This window comes from Spermophilus citellus (assembly GCF_964194105.1).
Source record: "Spermophilus citellus genome assembly, chromosome: 18".
Taxonomy (NCBI): domain Eukaryota; kingdom Metazoa; phylum Chordata; class Mammalia; order Rodentia; family Sciuridae; genus Spermophilus; species Spermophilus citellus.
This window is the reverse complement of record NC_138200.1, coordinates 11,692,949-11,715,465: the sequence shown is the minus strand read 5'-3', so window position 1 is coordinate 11,715,465 and position 22,517 is coordinate 11,692,949. Positions and strand designations below refer to the sequence as shown.

The 22,517-nt window shown below is 51.4% G+C and overlaps 1 protein-coding gene and 1 long non-coding RNA gene across 2 annotated transcripts; one reads left to right on the top strand and one right to left on the bottom strand.

Annotated features, from left to right (window-relative positions):
* The first annotated feature begins 3 nt into the window (after positions 1 to 3).
* LOC308638222 lies at positions 4 to 2,287 on the top strand. Its single transcript, XR_014019796.1, has 2 exons — positions 4 to 143; positions 564 to 2,287. It is a non-coding gene; the product is annotated as an uncharacterized lncRNA (long non-coding RNA).
* A 1,589-nt stretch (positions 2,288 to 3,876) lies between these two features.
* CADM4 (cell adhesion molecule 4) lies at positions 3,877 to 18,027 on the bottom strand. Its single transcript, XM_081275452.1, has 9 exons — positions 17,875 to 18,027; positions 8,168 to 8,314; positions 7,754 to 7,906; positions 7,200 to 7,334; positions 6,693 to 6,857; positions 6,506 to 6,596; positions 5,926 to 6,098; positions 5,106 to 5,234; positions 3,877 to 4,581 (listed from the first exon to the last, which is right to left on the bottom strand). Exons 1-9 carry the CDS (start codon positions 17,936 to 17,938, stop codon positions 4,472 to 4,474), a joined length of 1,167 nt encoding a protein of 388 aa, XP_081131578.1. The 5' UTR covers positions 17,939 to 18,027; the 3' UTR covers positions 3,877 to 4,471.
* Between the last annotated feature and the right edge of the window lie 4,490 nt (positions 18,028 to 22,517).

The window sequence follows — 22,517 nt, the reverse complement described above, 5'->3', positions numbered from 1 at the left end:
CACTGTGGGAAGAGGGGCTATCCGAGTCGGGCCACGGAGGGAACCCGCGCACGGGTTGCCGTGCTTTGCCCCTCACTGCCCGCGTTTACTTGGTACAGTCCGCGACCTGAAGGATCGAGAAGCTCCAGGGCTCGCGCGTGCGTGTGCGTAGCTGGAACGCGCTTTATGAAAATAGGATGCGTTGTGGGTGGAGGGCGACCACTCGGCCGGGATCCTGGATCGGAGGCCTTCTCATTTACATAATCCTAGCGCGCAACAAAGGAGGGCCTCCAGCACTGGAAGGAGTGATTTGCATATGCCTGGGAGAGGCTGTACTCTCGAGCGCAGTGATTAGCATATGAGGGGGGGTCCCTTGAGTAAAGCGCATGCGTTTAGGAACTGCAGACTAAGTGCCAAGTGGCTAAATCTTGTCTTAGTTGGGTATCAGTTTACATCCGAAGACAGTTGGCAAGGGCCATGATCCCTATCAATCTTTACACCCCTCCAAGCAGGATAAATATGTATTGATCTCTTCTGTGCCAGGCGTGTGCTGGTGAACATTTTTTTTTTTTTTTTTTTTGCAGTGAATAGGACAGATCTGGCCCCATCTTTGTGGCGCTATGGTCAACGGAAGATCTACACATAATTAGACTACTACCTAAAAGGGTCACACCTGGAATGGTTGGCGCATAGGAAGCTGTGGGTGCCAGAAGAAGCGCCCGCCTCAGCCTGGGATACTGGAAAGACTTCCAAAAGGTGGTGATTTTTAAGCCAAGTATGAATAGGTGCCAACTAGAATGGGAGTCTTTCTGGCAGAAGGAACATCAAGGTCAAAAGCCCAGAGGCAGGCAAAACAACAACAACAAGAAGTGCATAGTTTGAAGAAGTGAAAGCAGCTTACTGTCCCCGAAACACGGTTGGAGAAGGGAAATTCTACGGGCGATTTTAAAGAGCTTAGACTTTATTCTGAGTATAGGAAGCCGTTGCAAGGTTCCAGCCTTCTAGGAAGAAATAACTTTGTCACACAGCAATTTAAAACTCTTCCATGGAGTCCCATTACAACTTAAAACAAACAAACAAAACCTAAACTCATGTATCATAGCTTCAGGGTCTGTCACGTGGTCTGGCCCTATTTCTCCTTCTGGCCTCACCTACCCTCCTTTTCATCCACTCCTGTCTAGCTCCACTTGACTTTAGATAGCCAATCTCTTTACCATCTTGCGCCTTTGATCTTGCTGTTCCCTTTGCCTGAAAATGCTTTTCCATCAGATCTTTTAATAGCTGTGCTCACAATTCCTATCTTGAAACACATGTCAACTTAAGAGGCTTTCCCTGATTATAACAGCATCTTCAGATTGGAGTTTGAACAAAGCAAGACTGGCCTTGCTTTTTCAACTGTTTGTTGAAACTGGAGCGAAAGATGCATGGGACTCCATGGCCTGTTCTCTCTACTGCTGTATAATTTAAGTTTTCATAGTAACGTGTTAAAATGGTACTGCACATCTCTACATATTATTTTTTAAATTTATTTTTGGTGGTACTGGGAATTGAGCCCAGAAGCATTTGACACAACCTCAGCCCTTTTATTCTTTTTATTCTTTGAGACAGGGTCTCCCTAATTTGCCAGCCGACCTAGAACTTGGGCTTTTTCTGCCTCAGCCTCCTGAATAGCTCTGCCACCATTGAAGCCAGAATTAGACAGGCAGTCAGTATAACAGGTAAATTGAGTCAGGTGGGATCAAGGAGGCCAATTTGAGTCCAGAAAGTTGGAGAGCTATTAAAATGCTAATGCGGGGGAGGGGGCTGGGGTTGTGGCTCAGTGGTAGAGCGCTTGCCTAGCATGCACTAGGCACTGGGTTTGATCCTCAGCACCACATAGAAGTAAAATAAAAATATTGTGTCCACTTAAAACTTGAGAATAAATACTTTTTAAAAAATGTTAATGCCTTTAGAGCCCTTCCTCCACTGTTATCAAGATAATCTGCCCCTGTTCAAACCTGTTGTTAAGGTAACCTGTCCCTACAGGGAGTTGTTAATCACACCCCCTTCCAGCCCAGATCACTCCAACTTAGCCCACCTGCTTCTCACCTTTTGGCCATCTCATTGAGCATCTCCCAGGCCTAGTCACATAGGCAGGAAGGAGAGAGATAAGGAAAAGAGAGCAGGAGAACAAAGGAAGCCTAAGAGCTATTAAAAAAAGGCAGAACACCCTTGCTTCTGGGGATACCAGGATACCAGCTACGGCCCCCTGCTCCCTCCAAGGAGAGGTCTATGTTACCCTTTTAAATAAATCCTGCTTTATATGCTTGCCTCGCGTGCTTCTCTAGTGTTATACTGGTAACCAGCGGTATCACCAGGCCCAGCTACAATTTTTCTTTAATGGTCGTTATCACAATCTGACATTGTATGATTCCTCAATTATAGTCTGTTTTCCTCAGGAAAGCTTCATGAGGGTAAAAATGGAGTCGTCATTTTAGATGCTCAGTACCTAGAGCAGGATCAAACTTCAGATTGGTGCTTGAGAAACTGAGGTGACTCCATTTTTGAAAAAAGCTTCTACCTCAAAGCTTGTCCAAGGAAAGGGGCATGACCCTTGTCCTTGGAAAAACTCACAGAGCACTTCTAGGCACATACCCAACCTGCTGAGTTGTTTGAATGCGACCCAGATGTTCCTGACTCAGGCTAGGTGAGGACCCATAATAACCCCCTAGCACCACCAATCAGCATGAGACAGGAAAAATACCTGGGATGCCAGATGACCCCCCCAGTAGTTTATGGTAGTTGATAACATGTTGGGAAACCATGTAGTTTAGCATGTACTCCCCTAGTGGCTTAAACCAATCAGTTCAAAGGAATCCCCCTCTTGTACTAACCAATCACCCCTACCCAACTTGTTCCTGCCAGTGAATGTGTGGAAAGGTTGTGAGTCCAGGCTCGAGTTTACAATAAAGACTCTTGTGTGATTGCATCAGATTCTGCTCCTGGAGGTCTATTGGGGTCCCACGAATCTGGCATTACATGCTAAACTACCTATAATACCTAGCATTTGCCTGTCTTATTCACCCTGAACTTTGCAGAATTTAAGCAACACCTGGCACATTGATGGAGTTTAGTTGTTTTGTTTTTTAATTTTTTTTTTAGTTGTCAATGGACCTTTATTTTACTTATTTTTATTTGGTGCTGAGGATCAAACCCAGTGCCTCACACATACTAGGCAAGTGCTCTACCACTGAGCCACAACCCCAGCCCCTAGTTTTGTTTTTAAGGCTTAGGCTGGTCTTGAACTCTTGGGCTCAGACAATCCTCCTACTTAGCTTCAGAGTAGCTGAGCCTACAGGCACACACCCTGGTTTGTAAGAGGTTATTATTATTATTTTTTTTTTTGGTAAGCGGTTATATTGTAATCTAAAGTTCAAATAATACATCTATAATTTAGATAAATGAGATATCAGACTAAAGGGCTTTGATTGATCTAGCTAAGGAGAGGTTTTGAGCAGGACAGGGACAGGATGAGATGCAAGTGAAAGTTTCCCTGGAGATTAATGTCAGAGTGACAGACACACAGCCACCCCAACACTTGTTCTCTCCTCAGTTTAATGGTGGTTAGTGGGATTGCCAAACCCCCTCCCAGTTCCCCTCCCCGCCCCGTACAAAAATGTGTGTGTTTTTTAAAACAAGAAAAAGGGGCCAAAAGCCAGGAGTGGGGGGAGGGGTGCAATCTGATATTTTCATACAGATTTTTGATTTTTTTAATATATTATATATAAAACCATAGAGACCACACATCCCCCCAAACTCCTTTCCCTCTCCCCGGGGGGCCTGGAGGAGAGATGGGGAAGGCCCCCCCAGGAGTGGGTGGAAAGACAAATATGGGTGGGACAGGGGTAGAGGAGGAGGTGGAGGGAAGGGGAGCCCAGGAACCTGGGGAAGGGGGGTTGGAGATAAGGGTCGGGGCTGTCTCCCTCACTGCCCCCATCAAAGTTATGACACAAAGACACAGAATCCCTGTTTCCAAACCCTCCCCCCACCCCTCCTCCCACCGTGCAAACATGGCTTTGCAAAGAGGTGCCCAGAGCTCTGTGGAACTCTTACAATGGCTGGCGTGGGGTCTGGGACCCCCAAAGAAATCTGTGTTCCCCTTCCCTGCCCACCCCACAGTTCCCAGAATCTGACCCCCTCCCCACAAGACCTGGTTCTGTAGCCTGAGGGCCATGGCCTTCCCCCAGTTATCTTCCCCCAACCCAATCCCTACTGCCCTCCCTGGACTTGGGGGATCTGGACCTTTGGCCCCTGCCTGGGGAGGACCCAGACCTCTGGGCCCTCACTTCTGGCCAGGCATCCAACACCCCCCATCCCTGCCCAAGCGTCTGAGGTGTTAGTGGTGAGGGGGAGAAGCCCACCATCCCAGACTCTGGTAAATGTCTTTGCTGGTTCCTTGCAGCTGGCAGTGGAGGGACCCCAGCCTAGGTCCAGGCCTGGGGTGGGGGTAGGGTCAGATGAAGAATTCTTCTTTCCTCTTGTGTCCGTCACTGCCATTGAGGAAGGCTTCTCTTGCTTCTCCCTGCTCGTCCAAGCCACTGGCCTCGTGGGTCAGATAGGAGCCTGAGGGGTGACAGACCCCAGGGCAGTGGGGACATACATGTGGGTCCAGGAGATGTAAAGAAATATATGGAGATAGGAAGACAAGCAAGACAGACACCAGTGAAAGAGGAGGGAGAAATGGAACATACAGGATGGGGAATAGCATCGGTGACGAGCAAAACAATGGCAGAGAAGGAGGTAAAAGCAGAATTAGGAAGGCTCCAAAAGTTCATGGAAAGATCCACTCTAGCCCTATGCTTGATGGTGTGCCCTTGCTGGGCTCCCAATGAATCCAGCAATCAGGAAGATAAGTTGTTTTATTCAGATCCCTGCCTTTAATTGGGCTTCTAAATCTCACCCTTTTCAGAGTCCTAGACCAAGACGACCCCTTTGGAATCTCCGCCCGGTTTGGAAGCTAGGTTGAGGCCCCGCCCCCTCACACTGCCTCTAAGCCCGCCCTCTTGAATCTGAGCTCTAGGCTCCGCCCCTTCCGAATCCCACGACCCACACACCCTTCCTTGTATTCAGGCCCCGCCCCCACTCACCCTTCTGTCGTACGGAGCACCAGACCATGCCCACTAGCACACATATGATCAGAAACACCAGCAGTGCCAGGATGCCGCCCACAATGGCGTAGGGAACCGACGTCTGAGCCTCTACCACGGCACCAGGGTCTGCCAGAGAGACGGAGCAGGCCCAGGTCATCAGAGAATGGTTCCATCGCTGCCAAACTCTTTAAGCTCACACTGCTTATAACCTCTCTCCTTATGTACCCTGCCCCTCAAAATTACTGCCACCTTGTAGTCCCCTCTCATGGTTCCCCTCTTTCCAGATGTCCCTTCCTTTAAGAATACTTGTTGTTTTGTACATTGCCTGATCCCAATTCCTGCCCTCCTTCCCACCGCTTCCTCCATTCCCCCAGAGGATAGAGAGAGTACATCCCTTTTCTTTGACTCAGTCCTGCAGGACACCTTCCCCCACCAGAGAATGTCCAAGCAACAGGTCCCTTCCCACTTCGTCTAAAATGCTCCGGGTATTTAAAGTTCTCAGCTGGGGCCTAACCACCTCCAAATTCCCTGTTGTACGGTAATAAGTGCTAAACATACAACTTATGTTGGGGGGGGGGGGCATTCCAATCGCTTAACATATTTAGTTCATAAAATCTTAACAACCACTCAGTGAGGTGGGGGATATTGTCTATTTCCACTTTACCCAGGAGGAAAGTAAGGCAGAGCCGAATTTGAACCCAGTCTGGCCCCCCAGTTGTAATAAGTCTACTAGGAGCTCTTCACCACTAGTCTTTGCCCAAGCCCCGCCCCTAAACGCCCTGCCCCTGCCCCCAGGCATGCCGCAGCCTGCCCTCACCGTAGACTACCAGCACGTAGAGCGCCCTCGCGTGGCCATGTTTGTTGGACGCCTCGCAAGTGTAGGTGCCATTATCCGCTGAAGCTAGACCAGGCAGCGTGAGAGTCTCCCCCAGAGCCTCGGCCCTCTCTGGGAGAGACTCATTCCCACGGTTCCAGCGGATCTGGTTTGGCCTGGGCAGGGGTAAATTATAGGCAAAGTTAGGACCCCATGCCAGCACCCAAGTCGGCTTCTCAGAATTCTCTAGATATACAGCTAACCCAGCCCAGACCTCCAGTTAAGAGGCTCCCACTAGCCCCTTCCTTTCTGGAAAAGCAAGTCCCAGGCCCAGCTTCCATTGTCACCAAGGTCTCAAGAATTAGCCCTTCCAGTCCCTTGCATCCTGAGAACCCAAGAGCCTGGGGCTCCAGAGCCTCCTTCCTCGGGATCCAGGAGTATGGGTCCCCAGACCCTCTTCTCCTTCTGGACTCAGAAGTCTGAACCCCAAGTCCTGTTCGCTGAGGCTGTACATTCCTGAGACTCAGGTGTCTATGTCCCCATCCCTCTTCTAAGGATAGGAGTCTTGGGCTTTAGAGCTCACCTGGGGTTCCCCGTGACAGCACATGTAAGCACCAACGTGTCTCCCTCCCTCACCACGGCCTGGGAGGCATGGATACGGGCCGTGGGAGAATCTGAGAGCAGAAGGAAGAAGGAGGAGTGGTTTCCCCATCATGCTGGTGGGTGGCTGGTGTGGGGACCCCCCAGGACCCTGCCTGCTGGGCACTTACACTGCACATCCAGCACATACTGCGTCTGCTTGCTGTGTCCAGAGGGCAGCGCCTGGTTCTGTGCCTCACAGATGACAATACCGCCATCGTCTTTGCGGTCCACACGGAACCGCACTGTGCTAGCCACGCTCCAGACCTTGCCATTTTCCTGGCCGCTGCTCACTCCTGCCAAGCCACACCAGAGACACAGTCAGGCCAGGATTTTGGCTCCGCCCCCCTCACCAATCCTTAAACAGGCTATTTGCCAAGCTTCGCCCCACCCACGGTCCCCACCTCTTTCCCTCCAAGTCCTCCCCAAACCAGGGGCTCAAGTGCATCTTCCCAAAGTCCCTTCCTCTTTCACTCCCATATCTCATCCATCAGTTCATTCAATAGCTGCATATTGAAGGGCTAGTTGTCAGAACTGTGTGCACTTTTCTCTGGGCCCCGCCCACATTAAATGAACATCCTTCCTAAGCCCCGCCCTTTCTCAAGTCCCACCCCTCGCTGGCATCCAGCCTTGGGTACCTTTCAGTTCTTTGCGGTCCCGGTACCAGCGCAGGACTGCGGCAGGTCGCGACCGTGGAACTAAGCAGCTGAGCTCCACCTCTCCGCCCTCCACCGCCTGCTCTCGGACCTCCACCACTGGATTCTCTGGGGCCACTGCCACAAGGAGAAGGGGGTTAGGAGAGAACGAAGTAGGCTCAAGGCAACCAGGCTGCCAGATGGCAGGGACCAAAGGGAGCCTGGGTTCCAGGTGTCAGGAGTCAAATGCAGAGACTAGTCAGGAAGGCCTCCCGGAGCCAGATGCCCAGAGGTTAAAAACAACCAAGGGCCTGGCCCGGTGGCTGAGGCAGGAGGATCGTGAGTTCAAAGTCAGGCTCAGCAAAAAGTGAGGCGCTAAACAACTCAGTGAGACCCTGTCTCTAAATAAATACAAAATAGGGCTGGGGATGTGGCCCAGTGGTTGAGTGCCCCTGAGTTCAATCCCTGATACCAAAAAAAAAAAAAAAAAAGTCTCAGGATGAAGGAGAAGCAGAGGAGAAAGAGGAGGGCCTGGGTCTGAGGAGGGGAGCCATTACCTAGCACGGTGAGTGTGGCAATCTGGTGGTGGGTATCCTCCGTGTAGAGCTGGCAGAAGTAACCCCCTTCGTCTTCCAGGCGGGCATCTGAGAGCCGGATCCTCACCCTGCGCGGGGAGAACTCCTCAAGCTGGAAACGCTCGTCCTTCAGGGCTAGAGAGAGGGGAGAGAAGGCTGAGCTCAAGGAGTGCTGGCCTCAAGCCTACCCCCCCCCCCCAGGTGTTCCAAGTTCAGCCCTCTGCCTTTCTCCAGCCATACCTAAGTCTGAGGTGTCCATCTATTTATCCCCTTGGGGACCCAGGTTATTCAGGCCTTCTCGCCTGTGGCTGGGTGTGCGGGTCCCCAGAGCCTTCCTCCCTCCAGACCCAGCAGTGTCCTCTTTGGGGATACAGGAGCCCAGGCCCCAGCACTCACCACGGGTGCCATTGAAGAAGAGGGTCTGCCGTGCTGGGTTTTGGATGACAACTATAGACCCATCATACTGGTGCAGACGGCAGGTGATCTCTGCCACCCCGCCCTCAGCCACCGTCACATTCTCTGTCTGTACTTCTTGTCCGGAACCTGGACCAGGAGACAGAGAGGCAAGAGACTCCCTGAAGGCTGCAGTTCAATTTTTTCTTTCTTCCTCTTTCCTCTTCCATCCAACCCTCCAATCCTTCTTCCCCTCTCCTTCAGTTCATTCCACCAACATTTCCTGCCATCTAGAGTCTGAGACCTGGGGAAAATTCTGTTCTCTAGAGGAGCTGAGCAAGATCTAGGGTATATGCCTAGTGTGGCAGCACAGGACACACTGGGAGCCCAGAGAAGGGGAGACTAGAACCGCCCAGGGAGATGGGTGGTCACAGTAGACTCTGGGAGAAAACTCCATTGAGTCTGGATGTTAAAGAGGGAGCCAGCATTCACAGGCGTGGGAGGCTGATGTATTCACCACATCCCATCTTTCACACTTGAGCACCAAGTGTAGCTTGTCTGCAAAGATGGCCATCATATTTTTCCCATTCCTGGATATGTCCTTTGCAAATTCACTTGCTGCTCCTCCTCCTACTCCTACTCTGCCTCCTTGAATCTGGGCAGGCCTGTGACTTGCAGTGATGAACAGAATTTGCTAGAAGTGATATTGTAGAAATAACAGGCCCTGGAGAGGCCTTGCTACTTCCACTTGTGCTCTCTGCTGCCCTGAGCTGCTGGGTGAAGATACCACAACTAGCCCCGTGGAAGGGAAAGATCCCACATGGCTAGAGAAAGTGAGCCACAGCCAGCACCAACCAGCTTCTGCTGGCATGAAGCAACTCTGGATCATCCAGCCTCAGCTGCATCACCGGGTGACCACAGCCATGCAGGTGAATCCAGGTGAGACCAAGAGAAGTCTGCCCACCCAACCCAGCACAGATTCTGACCCAGAGTCATGAACAAAAAGAGTGGTTGTTGCTTTGAGCCTCTAAATTTGGGGAAGTCGGTTCCACTGTAAAGTTAATGGATACCTAACAAACTTATGGTACTTTTCCCAGCATCCTTTGCACTTGGGTGGAACCATGTGACTGATTTCTGGCCAATGGGATCTAAGTGGAAGACAGAAACACTTCTTCCCCACCTGAACCATCTCCCTCACAATCCTTCAGGATCTCTGGCTGGAGATGACTCTGGGGAACTTAGAAGAACACAGAATGTTAAGGTAGAAGAAGCCCCAGTCCCTGACTGACTGTTCCCCGTGACCTTCCCATACAGGACAGTGACATGGCAAGAAATACACTTTTTTGTTAAGCTATTGAGATTTTGGGGCCTGTTTATTACAGCAGTTAACTTACCCTGAATAATCATCAGAGGAACAAGGTGTGGGGTGAGAAAGGCAGTGTTGGGCGGGAGGTGTGGCTCAGTGGTAGGACACTTGCCTAGCGCATGTGAGGCCCTGGGTTCAATTCCCAGTACTGGGGGGGGGGGGGGGAAGGAAAGTATTTCTACCACTATCAGAGGAAATAGCCTACAGGGAAAATGGAAAGCCAAGACTAATCAGCAGTAGCATCGCCATCACCATCATTGTCTTCTTCAAAGTAAGAATAACCACTACAGCTACTGCTTATGATCAGGTCACTGCTGTGCTAGGCCCTGTGTTAAAGGTCATTACCTACATATTTTCCATTTAATTTTCACAATACTTGTATAAGTTATGCGCTATTTTCAATCCCCATTTTTCCCAATTTCCACTTTCTAAAATTAATTAATTAATTAAGGCTAAGGATTAAACACAGGGCCTCAAGTCCCAGTTCCAATTTTACAGGTAAGAAAATTGGCCCAGAGAGACGGAATGAGTTGCCCACAGTCGCAGCCAAGGGTGTCAGAGCCAGGATCTGCACCTGGTCTCCCTGGTTCCATATCCTGCATCCATATCCACTCCTGGCTGGTGGGTGCAGTGTCCAGTGTTGGCCATGGGCTGTGGGATATGCTCCTGATGGATTGCAAATGATAAGTCTTTTATCCTAAAGATCAGTGAGGTCTCAAAGCAGGAAAATGATCACATATGGTTGTCTTTAAATGCCAGTTAACTATCCATGTCTCTTACATTTTGTTTCAGGATTTCGTTCATTCAATTGAGTATTTGCTGAGCATCCAGTAGGTACTAGGGACTAGGTACCCAGAGATGAGGCCCCTACCCTGGAAAGTCTTTAGGTAATGGGGAAGTACACACAAATCAATGAAATATCTCATCAAAGTGTGATTTTCCTGTTAAGAGGATAGGTAACCTAATTTGGGGGTCAAGGGGTAGAAAAGATGAATTCTGCAGGATAGAAATAAGAGACTGCTGGCTTCCTGTCCAAACATCCATTCTGCCCAGTAAAAGAACCCTGATTGTATTTTATGGTTGCTCTATGTCCACCAGAAAGTGTTATTTTCTGTCTCCCTTGCAGCTAGATGAGCTATGTGAAAAAGTTCTGTCCCATTGGATATAAGCAAAAGTGTTGTGTCTCCTTCCTGAACATGGGACCAAATCCTTTTTCTACTGGGTCACTGTCATGCCACCTGGAACTAGGCTGTGATGCATAGAATTCTGGTAGACATCTTGTGCCATGAGGATAGGAGCAATAGGACTGGTGGAACCAAGAGCCAGAAGATGTCTGGGTCTCTGGTGAAGATGTGGAGCTGCAGCAAGAACCCTGGACTCCTACTCTGGACTTTTTATGTATCAGGATAACACTTTTTTAAAATATATTTTTTAGTTGTCAATGGATTTTTTTTACTTTATTTATTTTTATGTGGTGCTGAGGATTGAATCCAGGGCCTCACATATGCTAGGCAAGCACTCTACCACTGAGCCACAACCCCAGCCCTGAGGATAACACTTTTAAACCAGTATTTCATTGGGGTGTCAAGTTTGGTATTTGTTTCTTTTCTTTTTTCTTTCTTTTATTTGCTAACACCTCCTGGACTGTCAAAATTAACATATCCCAAATATTTTCTTCCCCAAGTTTTTACAACCTCAAGAAGTGTGACAACCATCCACCCAGTTGCTCAGCCCAAAAACATCTAGAAATTACCCATACTCCCTTCCTTTTTCTCACCCCAACACTCTGTCCATCAGCAATATCTGTCCATTTTACCCCCAAACATAACCAAATCTACTTACTTCTGTCTACCTCTCCTGCCACCCTCCTCCTCCAACATCATTTCTCACCAGGACCCTTCGAGAGCCCACTTGTGGGTCCCTCCGTTCCTGTGCCTGCCTCCTCCAAGTCCATTTTCCACACAGAAGCCAAGTGGACTTTTCAAACAGTCAGATCAAGTCACCTCTCTGCTTAAAGCCCTTCAGGAGGCTGGGGACTAGCAGGATGTAGCTCTTTCGTAAAGCGTTTGCCTCTCATGCGCAAGATCCTAGTTCAATGCCCTGCACCACAACAACCAAACAAACAAAAAACCCTCTGAGGGTGGGCATGGTGATGCTTGCCTGTAATCCCAGCAACTTGTGTGGCTGAGGCAGGAGGGTAACCAGTTCAAGGCCAGCCTCAGCAACTTAGTGAGGCTCTAAGCAACTAAGTGAGACCCTGTTTCAAAATAAAAGATTAAAAAAGGCTGGGGATGTGGCTCAGAGGTTAAGCACCCCTGGATTCAACCCCTGGTGCCAAAAACACAAACCCTCTGAGGGCTGCCCGTTACAACTAGGAATAAAATCCACCCCTTCCCTGGGCCTTCGAGGTTGTACATGGCCCTTGTCTCGGCTCCCTGGCCATGGCTCTCCTGTACTTCGATGCTCACTGTGCTCACTGGCCTCGAGGTCCCTTGTTCCCACTCCCAGGCCTTTGCACGTGCTCTTGCCTCTGTCTGGAATGTTCTTTCCCGCCCCTCCACCATCCCAGGGCTGCCTTCTGTTCTAATTCGGACACCTCTGCAGAGCAACCTTTACCACTTCTTGTCCCCTCACTTCCAGAACACTCTCTAGTTCCTCCCCACTGGTCTATATCTTCTAGAGTGATGTCACTGAGTGACCTGCTGACTGTCTGTTTGTCCCCCATCCCTGTATACTCCACGAAGCCAGGGAGGTAACCCACTGGGTTTGCTGCTGCACCCCAGTGCCCAGCGCATGCCTGACCCTTGGTGAGTACCTGGGGAGCTTGCTGAATGAATGGTCTGTGTCTGACGGGATCTCATTTCAGCCTCATGGTGCCTTTGGGACTTCATTAGTCTCATCTTAAACCCCGGGTTGACCTCAGTTCCACCATGTGCCATCTGTGTGACCGTGAGCAAGTGTGCTAACCTTCTGGAGTCTAGATCACCCACTCTGTAAAATGCAGTTGATGCCAGGGCCTGCCTCCTAGGGATCAGCTGGGTGCCTACAGCTCGGGGAGGCTTCCTGGAATACCCCCACGCTTGGGGAAATGGGCCTGCAAGTTCTCGTGCTTTAAAAAGTATCTAGAAGTTTATCCATGGGTCCTGGACCTCAGAGCTAGTCTAATGCTAGCCCCCCATTCTACAGATGTGGAGAATGAGGCTGGGGGGGGGTCTCAGGCAGGTCAGTGACAAAACTCACCATCTCTTGGGAGCCACCAGGACCTCTGGATCTGCACCCCCCAATCTATCCACTGTTCTCTGCTTGAGGGTGCACATGGGGTGAGGGTGGGGGGCTTTTGTTTTATTCCCTCCCCCTCCTGAGGAGTCAGTAACCAACAGTGTCTGTGCCTGGAATATTAATGTCCCAGGAGCTTTTGTTTTGGGGGTTGGGGGGTGGTGGGGGGCGGGCCTTTCTGGTCAGAGAGGGGCTGAGCTTTTGGGACTGGGGCACTGGCCCTTTAAACTGTGTTGACAGCCAGGAGTCGTCATGGGGATGGTGCCTGAAAAAAGGGACAGGGGAGGGTTTGGGAAAGAGTGGCTGAGCAGGTGATGTGTAGAGACACCCAGGAACCTGGCATCCTCTGTCCTTAGACCCAGAGTCCAGCTCCCCAACACTCCTTTCTCGGGACCAGCCCTTCCTCCATCAGCTTCCAGGAGTCTGCCCCCCTCTTCCTCCTTTAGGCCCAGAAATCTAGCTCCCAACCTCCTCCTCTCCCAGGCTCCAGCCGTCCAGGTCCCAGCCCCTCCTCCTTCAGCACCCAGGAGTCTGAACCCCCAGCCTTCTCCCCCTTCAAAACCAGAAGTCTGAGCCTCCAGCCCCTCCTCCTCTGGACCCAGGAGCCAGGGGTCCAGAGTACACAGCTGGTGGATGTTTCCACGGAGAACAAACGAGGTGGGGGGAGCACTTCCTGGGTCCTGAGTCAGCGAATACCCAAGGGAGTTTCAAGGTCACAGTTCTGGGAAGGTCACTGCCACCCTCCCTGTATCCGCTCCCCAGGGGGCTCCTGGCATCTTGCCTCCTTCCCCCCTTCCTCCCCTAGGGAGGTGGTACATCCCTGCGTCCTGACTGAACCCCCCCCAGCCCCCCATCAATGGCGGAGTCCGAACATCCTTGCACAAAGCATCAATTCTTCCCCAGCTCAGCCTTGTAAAGGCGCCTGTATTCGCAGGACCTAGGCATCAGGGTCCCAGCCTCCTCCTTTGGAAACCTGGAGTGGGCCCCCCACCCAGTCCTTTCTTCTCTCAGGACCCAGGAGTCGAATCGGTACCCTTCCACCCTTGAGACCGAGAAGTATGGACTCCCAACCCTCTCCTCCTTCAGAACCAGGAGTCCAGACCCCAGTCCTCCTCCCTCAGACCCAGGGGGCCAGGTCCCAGTCCTCCTCCAGACTCAGGAGTCTGAACCCCTGGCCCCTCCTCCCTCCAACCCAGGGTCCAGGACCCAACTCCTCCTCCATCAGACCCACAGATCCCAGGACCCAGTCCTCCTCCCTCAGGCCCGGAGGTCCAGGTCCCAGTCCTCCTCCTTCAGACTCGGGAGTCCAAACCCCTGGCCTCTCCTCCATCAGACCCAGGGGTCTAGGACCCAACTCCTCCTCCATCAGACCCAGGCATCCCAGGACCCAGCCCTTCTCCCTCAGGCCCTGAGGTCCAGGTCCCCAGCCTCTCCTTTCCTGGAAACTTCCAATTCCAAGTCCACAGTCCCCAACTCCAGAATCACAGTCCTGTCTTCCTCAGTTCTTTGTCTCCCTTCTCTCTGGGGACCCAAGCATCAGGTGGGGGCGTCGGGGTGAGTCAGCAGCCTCACACACAAAGTCTTCCCTGTGGCCCCCGCGTTCCAGGGATATTCGGGACTCCCTAGATTCCAGGCCTCATGCCCAGAAAGGAGGCGGGGAGTCCTCTGGAGGACTCACCCTTGGCATGGGGTTGGGGGATAAATTCCTGCTCCAGGAAGGGTGCAAGCCTGCACTGAGCACCCCCTGTCTGATCCTCCACCCTGAGTGCCCTCTATGCACTCCCTTCCTGGAGAAGCCCAGGCTCTGCCCCTGCCCCCTTGGCCCACTGGGTGTATGCAGAAGAGCATGGGTGCCTGGTTCTGATGGGCCTGGGGTCTGCGTAAGCTAAGACCATGGGTGCTTGGGTCCTGGTGCCACAGGCCATTAGATGCTGGCGGGTCTAACTGACTCCAACCCCCCCACCAAGCCAGAGAAAGAAAGCTGCCTTTGTGTTCCCCAAGTCGGGGACAGGCCAGGCTCGCACGACATTAACCCACCCCTGGGCCCAAGCCCTGCTCTATCTAAGGTCTTGAAATCCATGGTGGAACCTGACCCCCACCCCCAGGCTGGGGACTCAAGCATCCAGCTCAGGGGTGGGTGGGGGTCAGTGACAGAAATCTCCCAGGACCTGTTCCTTGGGGTGACTCACAATGAGGGGAGGATCCCCCTGTTTTCAGAATGGCTGGTCAGAACTTCAGCAGGGAAAAGTGAGTCACCCTGGGAGGGAAACATTATTCGGGATCACAGGCTCCCCCTCCACAGGATCCCCAACTCCGAACAGCCTCTTTATTCTTTCTTGGTATCTGCAGATCTGGTTGCTTCTTTCTGTTCTGCCCAGTTTCTGGGCTGTGGCTCCCTGTTTCTCCCTGTATGCATCTCTGGGCAGGCAATTCAGCTCTTTCTCACTTCCTCTCCTCTGCTCATCTTGGACCCTTCTTTCTTTTGCCATGAATCTCACCACCTTCTTCTGGTATTCTTAGCAGATAAATAAGCCAGGAAAGAGCAAATACATTTTTGAAAGGGTACAGACAGACTCCATCTCCCATTCCCGTTCCTGCTGGCTAAGTAAAGTGAGAGAGGAAAGCGGGGACTAAGGGGGAAATGTGGAGGCCACTGATGCCGTCTAAAACTTGATGGCCAAGACCCTTCGGAAATATCCAATGAAAAGGAAAGCAAGCAGGGCCCTTGGAGGCCATGTGCCCCAGCTCCCTGCCCCAGGCTCTACAGAAGGGGAATGTGAGGCTCAGAGAGGACAGAGACTGACAAAACTATACCAATGAACTGGGCGAGGCTGGGACATAGCTCCTTAGCTCCTAGCTTAGAGTTCTTCCCAAGATACCAAGCTTGCTCTCCCCTTGTAAAGCCCTGCACCATGTAATTTAGAGGACATTTACAGAGAAGATTAGGGTGACAGGAAGGAGGGACTTTAAAATCAAACTAAGGATAAGGCTTAGCTATCTCCCAAAAGTGCTGGAAGTGTTGGAGAAAGGAATCTTGAACTGGGAAGGTGGTCAACTAAGGCCACATTTTGATTCAGAGAATCTCAAATCCCATGACTCTAAACAGTCAAGAATTCTTCAAGGCAGAGAGATCAAGATCCAAGAACTCTGACATGCTTCAGAATTTTAAAGATGTCAAGATTCTACAATACTAACACCGAGGTTCTAGAACTTGAAAGGTATCAGGGTTCTAAAGACTTCCAGATTCTAGAATCCTAAAGATGTCAACATTCTAAATACACAGATTCTTTATTTACTGGATTCAATGGTTCCAAGAGCCTATGAATCTGGTTTTCAGCCTAAAAAAAAATAAAGCAAATTAAAAATTGATGGAAATGCAGCTGAAGTACCAAAGCTGTCATCTGGGAAATTGGGGCATGTCTGTTGCAAAGAAAGGAGATACTGATAAAAGTTAAGAAGGAACCACAGAAGACTACAGAAGAAAGGCAGAGTATGTGAGATCAGCTTCGCCCCACACCTTGTCCACAGGTGAGGGAGGCTCTGCCTGAAACCTTGGATGGAGGAAAGTGTCATGGCACTCAACTTGCTGGAAGGCCCTTCACATCCAAGCAGGCATTCCCTTTCAGGTCACTGAGTTCAACATCCTCACTTTACAGAAAAGGCAACTGAAGCCGAGAGGTGGGGGGTAGGTATTATGGCAATTGGCAAGAGCCAGGACTTAAATGCAGGTCCCCAGCTTTGTGCTACCTGGTTATAATTCCTCTCCCAAATCCCTGTGGTACATCAAGCTTTCCAGCTTTTGCCCAGCCACCATCCAATCATCTGTTTCCCCCCAAAGTGGCTCAACCTGCCAGGGAAGGGGTAATCCATAGTAGGTTTAAGACACACACAGTATGAGACTGTGAGTGTTTGGGTGACATTTCCTGACCTTGTCCCCAGCCTCAGGGTCACCCTCTCTTGAGGGTCTCTGGCTTCCCACAGTGTGTTATAAGGGTGTGTGGATGGCTCCCTGGATGTCCTGGAGGGGGCTCTATAAGTCATGGCCTGGGTGTGTGAATGGGTGGGGACAGTTTGGGGAGGCATTTGCTGAATCCACGTGTCTGCCCACATGCCAAGGTTCTCCATTCCCCCTTGCCTACACACATGCACACGGCCCGTTCCCCGCAGGGCTCCTTAGGCTGTACTGTTTGACTCAATTCCTCTCCAGGGCACAGAGGGATCAGAGATGGAGGAATGAAGGATGGGGATGGAGGATCCTGGGATGGACGTTTAATGGGAAGAGAGAGGAAGCAGAGACAGGGGACAGGAAGACAGTGGGACAGACAGAAGGAGAAATGAGGGAGATAGGTGACAGAGGGGGGCTAGAGAAATGGGTGACAGAAAGATAGGGGACAGAGAGACAAGAGGATGGGGCAGATGAGGGACAGAGAAAAAGGGACAGAACCAGGGTGACAGCAAGACAGGAGCAGAGATGGAGAATGGGGGCAGAGAGGGAGGGCAGAAATACAGGGGAAGAGACCAGGGTGAATAGGGATGATGGGGAGGGGGCAGACTGACCTAGGAAAAGGGGACAGAGACCAGGGGACAAAGGTGGGGGACAAAGGCAGGATGGAGAGATGGGGAATCCGGAGGCAAGGAGAAAGGGGAACAGACAGAAGGAGGGACAGGACTTCAAGACTGAGGGACAGAGGACAAGGGTAGGAATACAAGGAGAGGGAGAGGGATCCAGACGGGGGTGGACAGGGGGTCGCAAGACCGGACAGAAGGGCAACGGGACCGGCCGGGAGAAGGCGGGCTTGTTGGGAGGGGGTGTCTCGGGCCCTTTGTCCCCGCGGGGATCGGGGCCTGTGCGGGGTGGGGGGGCTGCGGCAAGGCGGCCGGGGCCCGCGCCCCCTCCCCCGCTCGCGGCTCCCGGCTCCCGGCCCGCGCTGCGCTTTGTCCCGGGGAGGGGGCCCGGCCTGGCCCCGAGCGCATTGTTCGGCCTCTGCGGCCCCGCGGCGACCGGGTTGTCACCGCGGCGCGCCCCACCTCCCCAGCCCTGCCGGCCGACCCCGGCCCCCAACCCTACCTGGCCCCGCCGCGGCCACCCATAGCAGCAGCAGCGGCCACTGGAAGCGCCGGGCCCGGCCCATGGTGCCGCCGCCGCCGCCGCCGCCGCCGCCGCCGCCGCCGCCGCTCGCTCCGGGCCCGGCACCTGCACCGCCCGCGCCGCCCGCCCCGCCCCCCGCGCCCCGCCCCCTGCCCGCCCGGGGGCGGGGCGCCGAGGCCGGGGCGGGGCCGGGGCCGGGAGGGGAGGGGAAAGGAGTGGGGTCCGGGAGAGAGGCCGAGACAATGGGGGGTGAGGGCAGCGAGCGCTGGGGGGCGAGCGTCTGGGGACAGGGAGGAGGGGGGCCGGAGGCCCGCGGGGGGGACGCCGGAGCGCGACAGCGTGGCGGGAGCAGGTGAGGGCGGTGGGTGAAGGCGAGAGGTCGTGGGGGCCGTGGGAAGGTGCAAAGGTGACGTGAGTGAGGGTGGGGACATCGTGAGTGTCAGCCAGGGAGGCTGAACGACGCGCGAAAGGTGCGCGCGGGAGGGCGCTGTGGAGGGGTGTTCTAAGGTGCGGGGAGGGTTGCGTGAGGTGGGGGTTTGGGGTGCGGATGTGAGAGGCGAGAGGGGTGAGCGTGGGTGTGAGCACTGCAGGAGGGAAGTGATGCGGAAAAGGTGAGTTGGAGAGGTGTCCTGCGGGCAGGTGAGGGTGAAGGTGAAGGCGTCTGGTCTGCTGAGAGGCTGGCCGGCTGCAGGGGTCTAAGCAGCTCAAGAATCCCCCAGGGCAGAGCGGAACTGGCTCAGGCACCCGGTGGGTCCGTCCCGACCCCGAAACCTAGTGTTTCCGCCTAGTTCCCCCGAGGGGCCCCCTGAAAGAGAACTCAGTGGAGGGAAGCCTGAGTCCTCAGCCCCAGGGAGGGCGAGGCTCCTGTGGACACCTCCCAAGCCCCGGCGACCCGGCTCCCCTCTCTTGTCCACCTCTTTCCTGCCCAGCCTCTTGTTCTCTCTGCCCTTCCGTTTCTCCTGGCATCCTTGAGATCGACTCCTCTCTGCAGATTTCAGTCTCTTCTTCTCCTGGGAGTGGGTTTCCCTGAACCCACTTCCGTGGTAACCTAATGACCTGGTGCAGATTGTCACTTATAGGGCTCAGGGAGAGTGAGAAACTATGGAAAATAGGAGTTCTTAACCTCTCGCATGCCCGACTGATAATCTGGTAAACTGAGGTCCAGATATGCCAATTCTGAAAATTCTTGCTCTTTATCTCCATCATTACTTAAAAAATCTACATCCAGGCCCACCAGAATTAGCTTCCAATACTCTTTCTGTCCAGTGTCCAGCTCTGAGCATCCTCTCCGTTCTTAGGACCACAGCTCTTTTTCAGCTCCCTGTTTACTACTGTGGACTGAGGAAGAGGTCCTCACGCTGAGTAATCTCTAATCCTTTCAGGGCTCATATTCTGTGGCTTGGACTAGGTGGGAGAGAAGTGTTTGAAATGCATTTGGGACACAGGATCAGGGTTACACTAGTTGACTTTCTGTTGCAAACAACACAATGCCACAGACCGGGTGAGTTATAAAGAGAGGAGGTTTATTTTGGCAAGGTCAAGGGACGCATCTGGTGATGGCTCTTACTGTCAGAGTCCCCAGGTGGCACAGGGCATCTCGTAGCAAGAGACCAGGAATGCACAAGTCTCTTCTGGTTTCTCCCCTTCTTCTTATAAAGCCAGCAGGATTCAGTCATGGGGGCTTCACCCTGATGATTTTATCTAATCCTAATCACCCCAAAGTCACCACCTTTAAATTAGTTGGGCTAAATTGCCACTCTTTTAATATCTTTCAATGCAGATTAAATTTCAACAGAGGAAGCCTTGGGAGATGCTCAAGCTATATCCAAACCATTGTAAGGGGATGGCTAAGAGTTGCCTTTTCTCAGAAGAACCAATAGGCTAGGCACCTTGCTCAAGGCTCTTACAGACACCTTTTTTTTTTTTTTTAAAGAGAGAGTGAGAGAGGAGAGAGAGAGAGAGAGAGAGAATTTTTAATATTTATTTTTTTTTAGTTCTCGGTGGACACAACATCTTTGTTGGTATGTGGTGCTGAGGATCAAACCTGGGCGGCACGCATGCCAGGCGAGCGCGCTACCGCTTGAGCCACATCCCCAGCCCCATTACAGACACCTTTTGATGCAGCTATGGGGCATCCTGGGAGATATTGGTTTGGTTCTTACCTGTCATCTTTGGGTCCCATCATTTCTCCCATCTGCAGACACCAGGAGAGTGGTAGTCTTGTCCCCACCCTACTTCAGGGTAACTCTGTTCGTTAGGACTTTGACAAACAGTCCCAGGTATGACTAGCTTCCCCATGATCTGGACCTCTCTCTGTCCTGAGGATGGATGACTCTCCTCAAATTGCACTATGACTGGCAAGCACCCCTGGGGCCAGATTCACAGGGAGAGGGAAGAGATAAAGACAGATAAATAAATGGGAAGAGCTAGACATAGGGAGATAAAAGGGGAAGAATAAGGGGGAGAGAAGAAAACACTGGGGGCGTGTCTTTGGGATTTATATTTTGTCCTTGGCACCTCCTCCTTTCTCTCTCTCTCTGTAAGAAACTCCCTCAGCAGCCTTTCATGGTGACTCAGGAGGCTGAGGCAGGAGAATTCAAATCCAGCCTCAGCAACTTAGCGAGGCCCTAAGTAACTTACTGAGACCTGTCTCAAAGATTAGAAAGAAAAGAGCTAGGGTTGTAGCTCTGTGGTAAAGCGTCCCCAGGTACAAACCCCAGTATCAAAACAGACAAACAAACAAACAAACAAAAACAGCAACAATCCCCTCAGCACAGTGGGGAACTTCATATCCCTGTCTAAAACCTCCTAAAGCCCTGAAAACTTTTTGTCCTCTAAAAGCCCCTGGCCAACTTTCATTGTGTCTCATTGGCCCATCTTGTGGTAGAATCTCTCTTACAGGTTCTGTTTTCCAGCTTTGGTCGACCGGGTTGCATACCATGAGAATGACAGGAGCAATGGATGCTTGTGTTTGACCTGAACAACTGCATATGATGGCTTTGATGTGAACTTCCCTAGCCCTAGCAGAGGGGGTCATGGGCTGAGCCATGAACCAAACTGGACCCAGTTAGTCTTTCAGCTAAAATTTCAAAATCAAGACTCAAGTAGTTCTCAGTACTTAACATGTCAGTGGGCATATTTGTCTAGTACGCATGAAGTAGAAGAAGTAGTCTGTAGAGACAGAAAAGTAAATGGAAGCCCAGGAGATAATGAAGGAAAGGGGTGGAGATGTGGGGAGAGGAGAGAGATCGATTCTGAAAGAGGGAGACAATTTTGATCTTACATAACCTTTCAGTTCTGTTTCCTGTCCTGGATAAGGCCAGGAGACCTAGGTCTTACATGGCTTCTAAACTTCTGATAATGTCATTTTTGCTTAAATCAGCATAAACACATTTTATTTCTTGCAACCAAAGATCCTTGAACAAAAACCCAGAGGCCAGTAACAATGAGGGCTATTTTTCCTCCTCCCAGTACTAGAGCTCAAACCCAGGGCCTTGTGCATGACAGACAATTGCTCTATTACTGAGCTACATCCCCAGCTCTCTTTTTAAAGATTTTATTTTGAGACAGGGTCTCACTAAGTTGTCCAGGCTGGCCTTGAACTTTTGATCAATCTTCAACCTTCCAAGAAGCTTGGATCACAGGTGGGCATGCACATCACACCCGGCTACTACAAGGTCTTGATCACAGAAATATGGTCTAGGACTTAGGAGAATGTTGTCCTTTCCCTCAGTGTCTGTTGGAGGGCATCATGGGACATGCATTTTTATCCTCTGAGCCTCTCTGAAAGCTCATGAGAGATGTCTTCCTAGCTTCAATATCTGTTGTAGGATATCATGGGGAAGATGAAATTATCTTCAGTTTTAGATATGGAGCATCTCTGGAAACATCATCCTCTCTCTCTGCTGTAGAGCATTGTTATGGCTTGACTATGAGGTGTTCCCCAAACCTCAGGAGACGATGTAGCAATGATCAGAAGTGAAAAGATCTGCTATGGAAGCTGTGACCTAATCAGTGGACTCATGCATTTGATGGATTAATATTTTGAAGATACTACTGTACTGGTTAACTGCAGGCAGGTAGGGTGTGGCTAGTGGAAGTAGGTCACTGGGGTGTGCCTTTGGGATTTATCTTTTGTCCTGGCACCTGCTCCTCTCTCTCTCTCTCTCTCTCTCTCTCTCCTTCCTGGTTGCCATGACTTGACAGCTTTCCTATGCCATGCCCTCCTTCCATGATGTTCTGTCCCCCCTCAGTCCTAGAGCAATGGAGTTGGCTGACCATGGACTTAATCCCTGAAACCATGAGCCAAAATATCTTTTATCTGGGCTGGGGCTGTAGCTCAGTGGTAGAGCACTTGCCTATCCCATGTGAGGCACTGGGTTCGATCCTCAGCACCACATAAAAATAAATAAATAAAATAAAGGTATTGTGTCCACCTACAATTTAAAAAAATACTGAAAATATATATATATATATACATATATATGTGTATATATATATATATACTTTTCCTTCTCTAAATTGTTTTTTTGGGTATTTGAGTCACAGTGACCAAAGCTGACTAACACCAGCATCATGAGAAATGAAATCCTGGCTCAGTTTTTGTTGGAAGACATCATCAA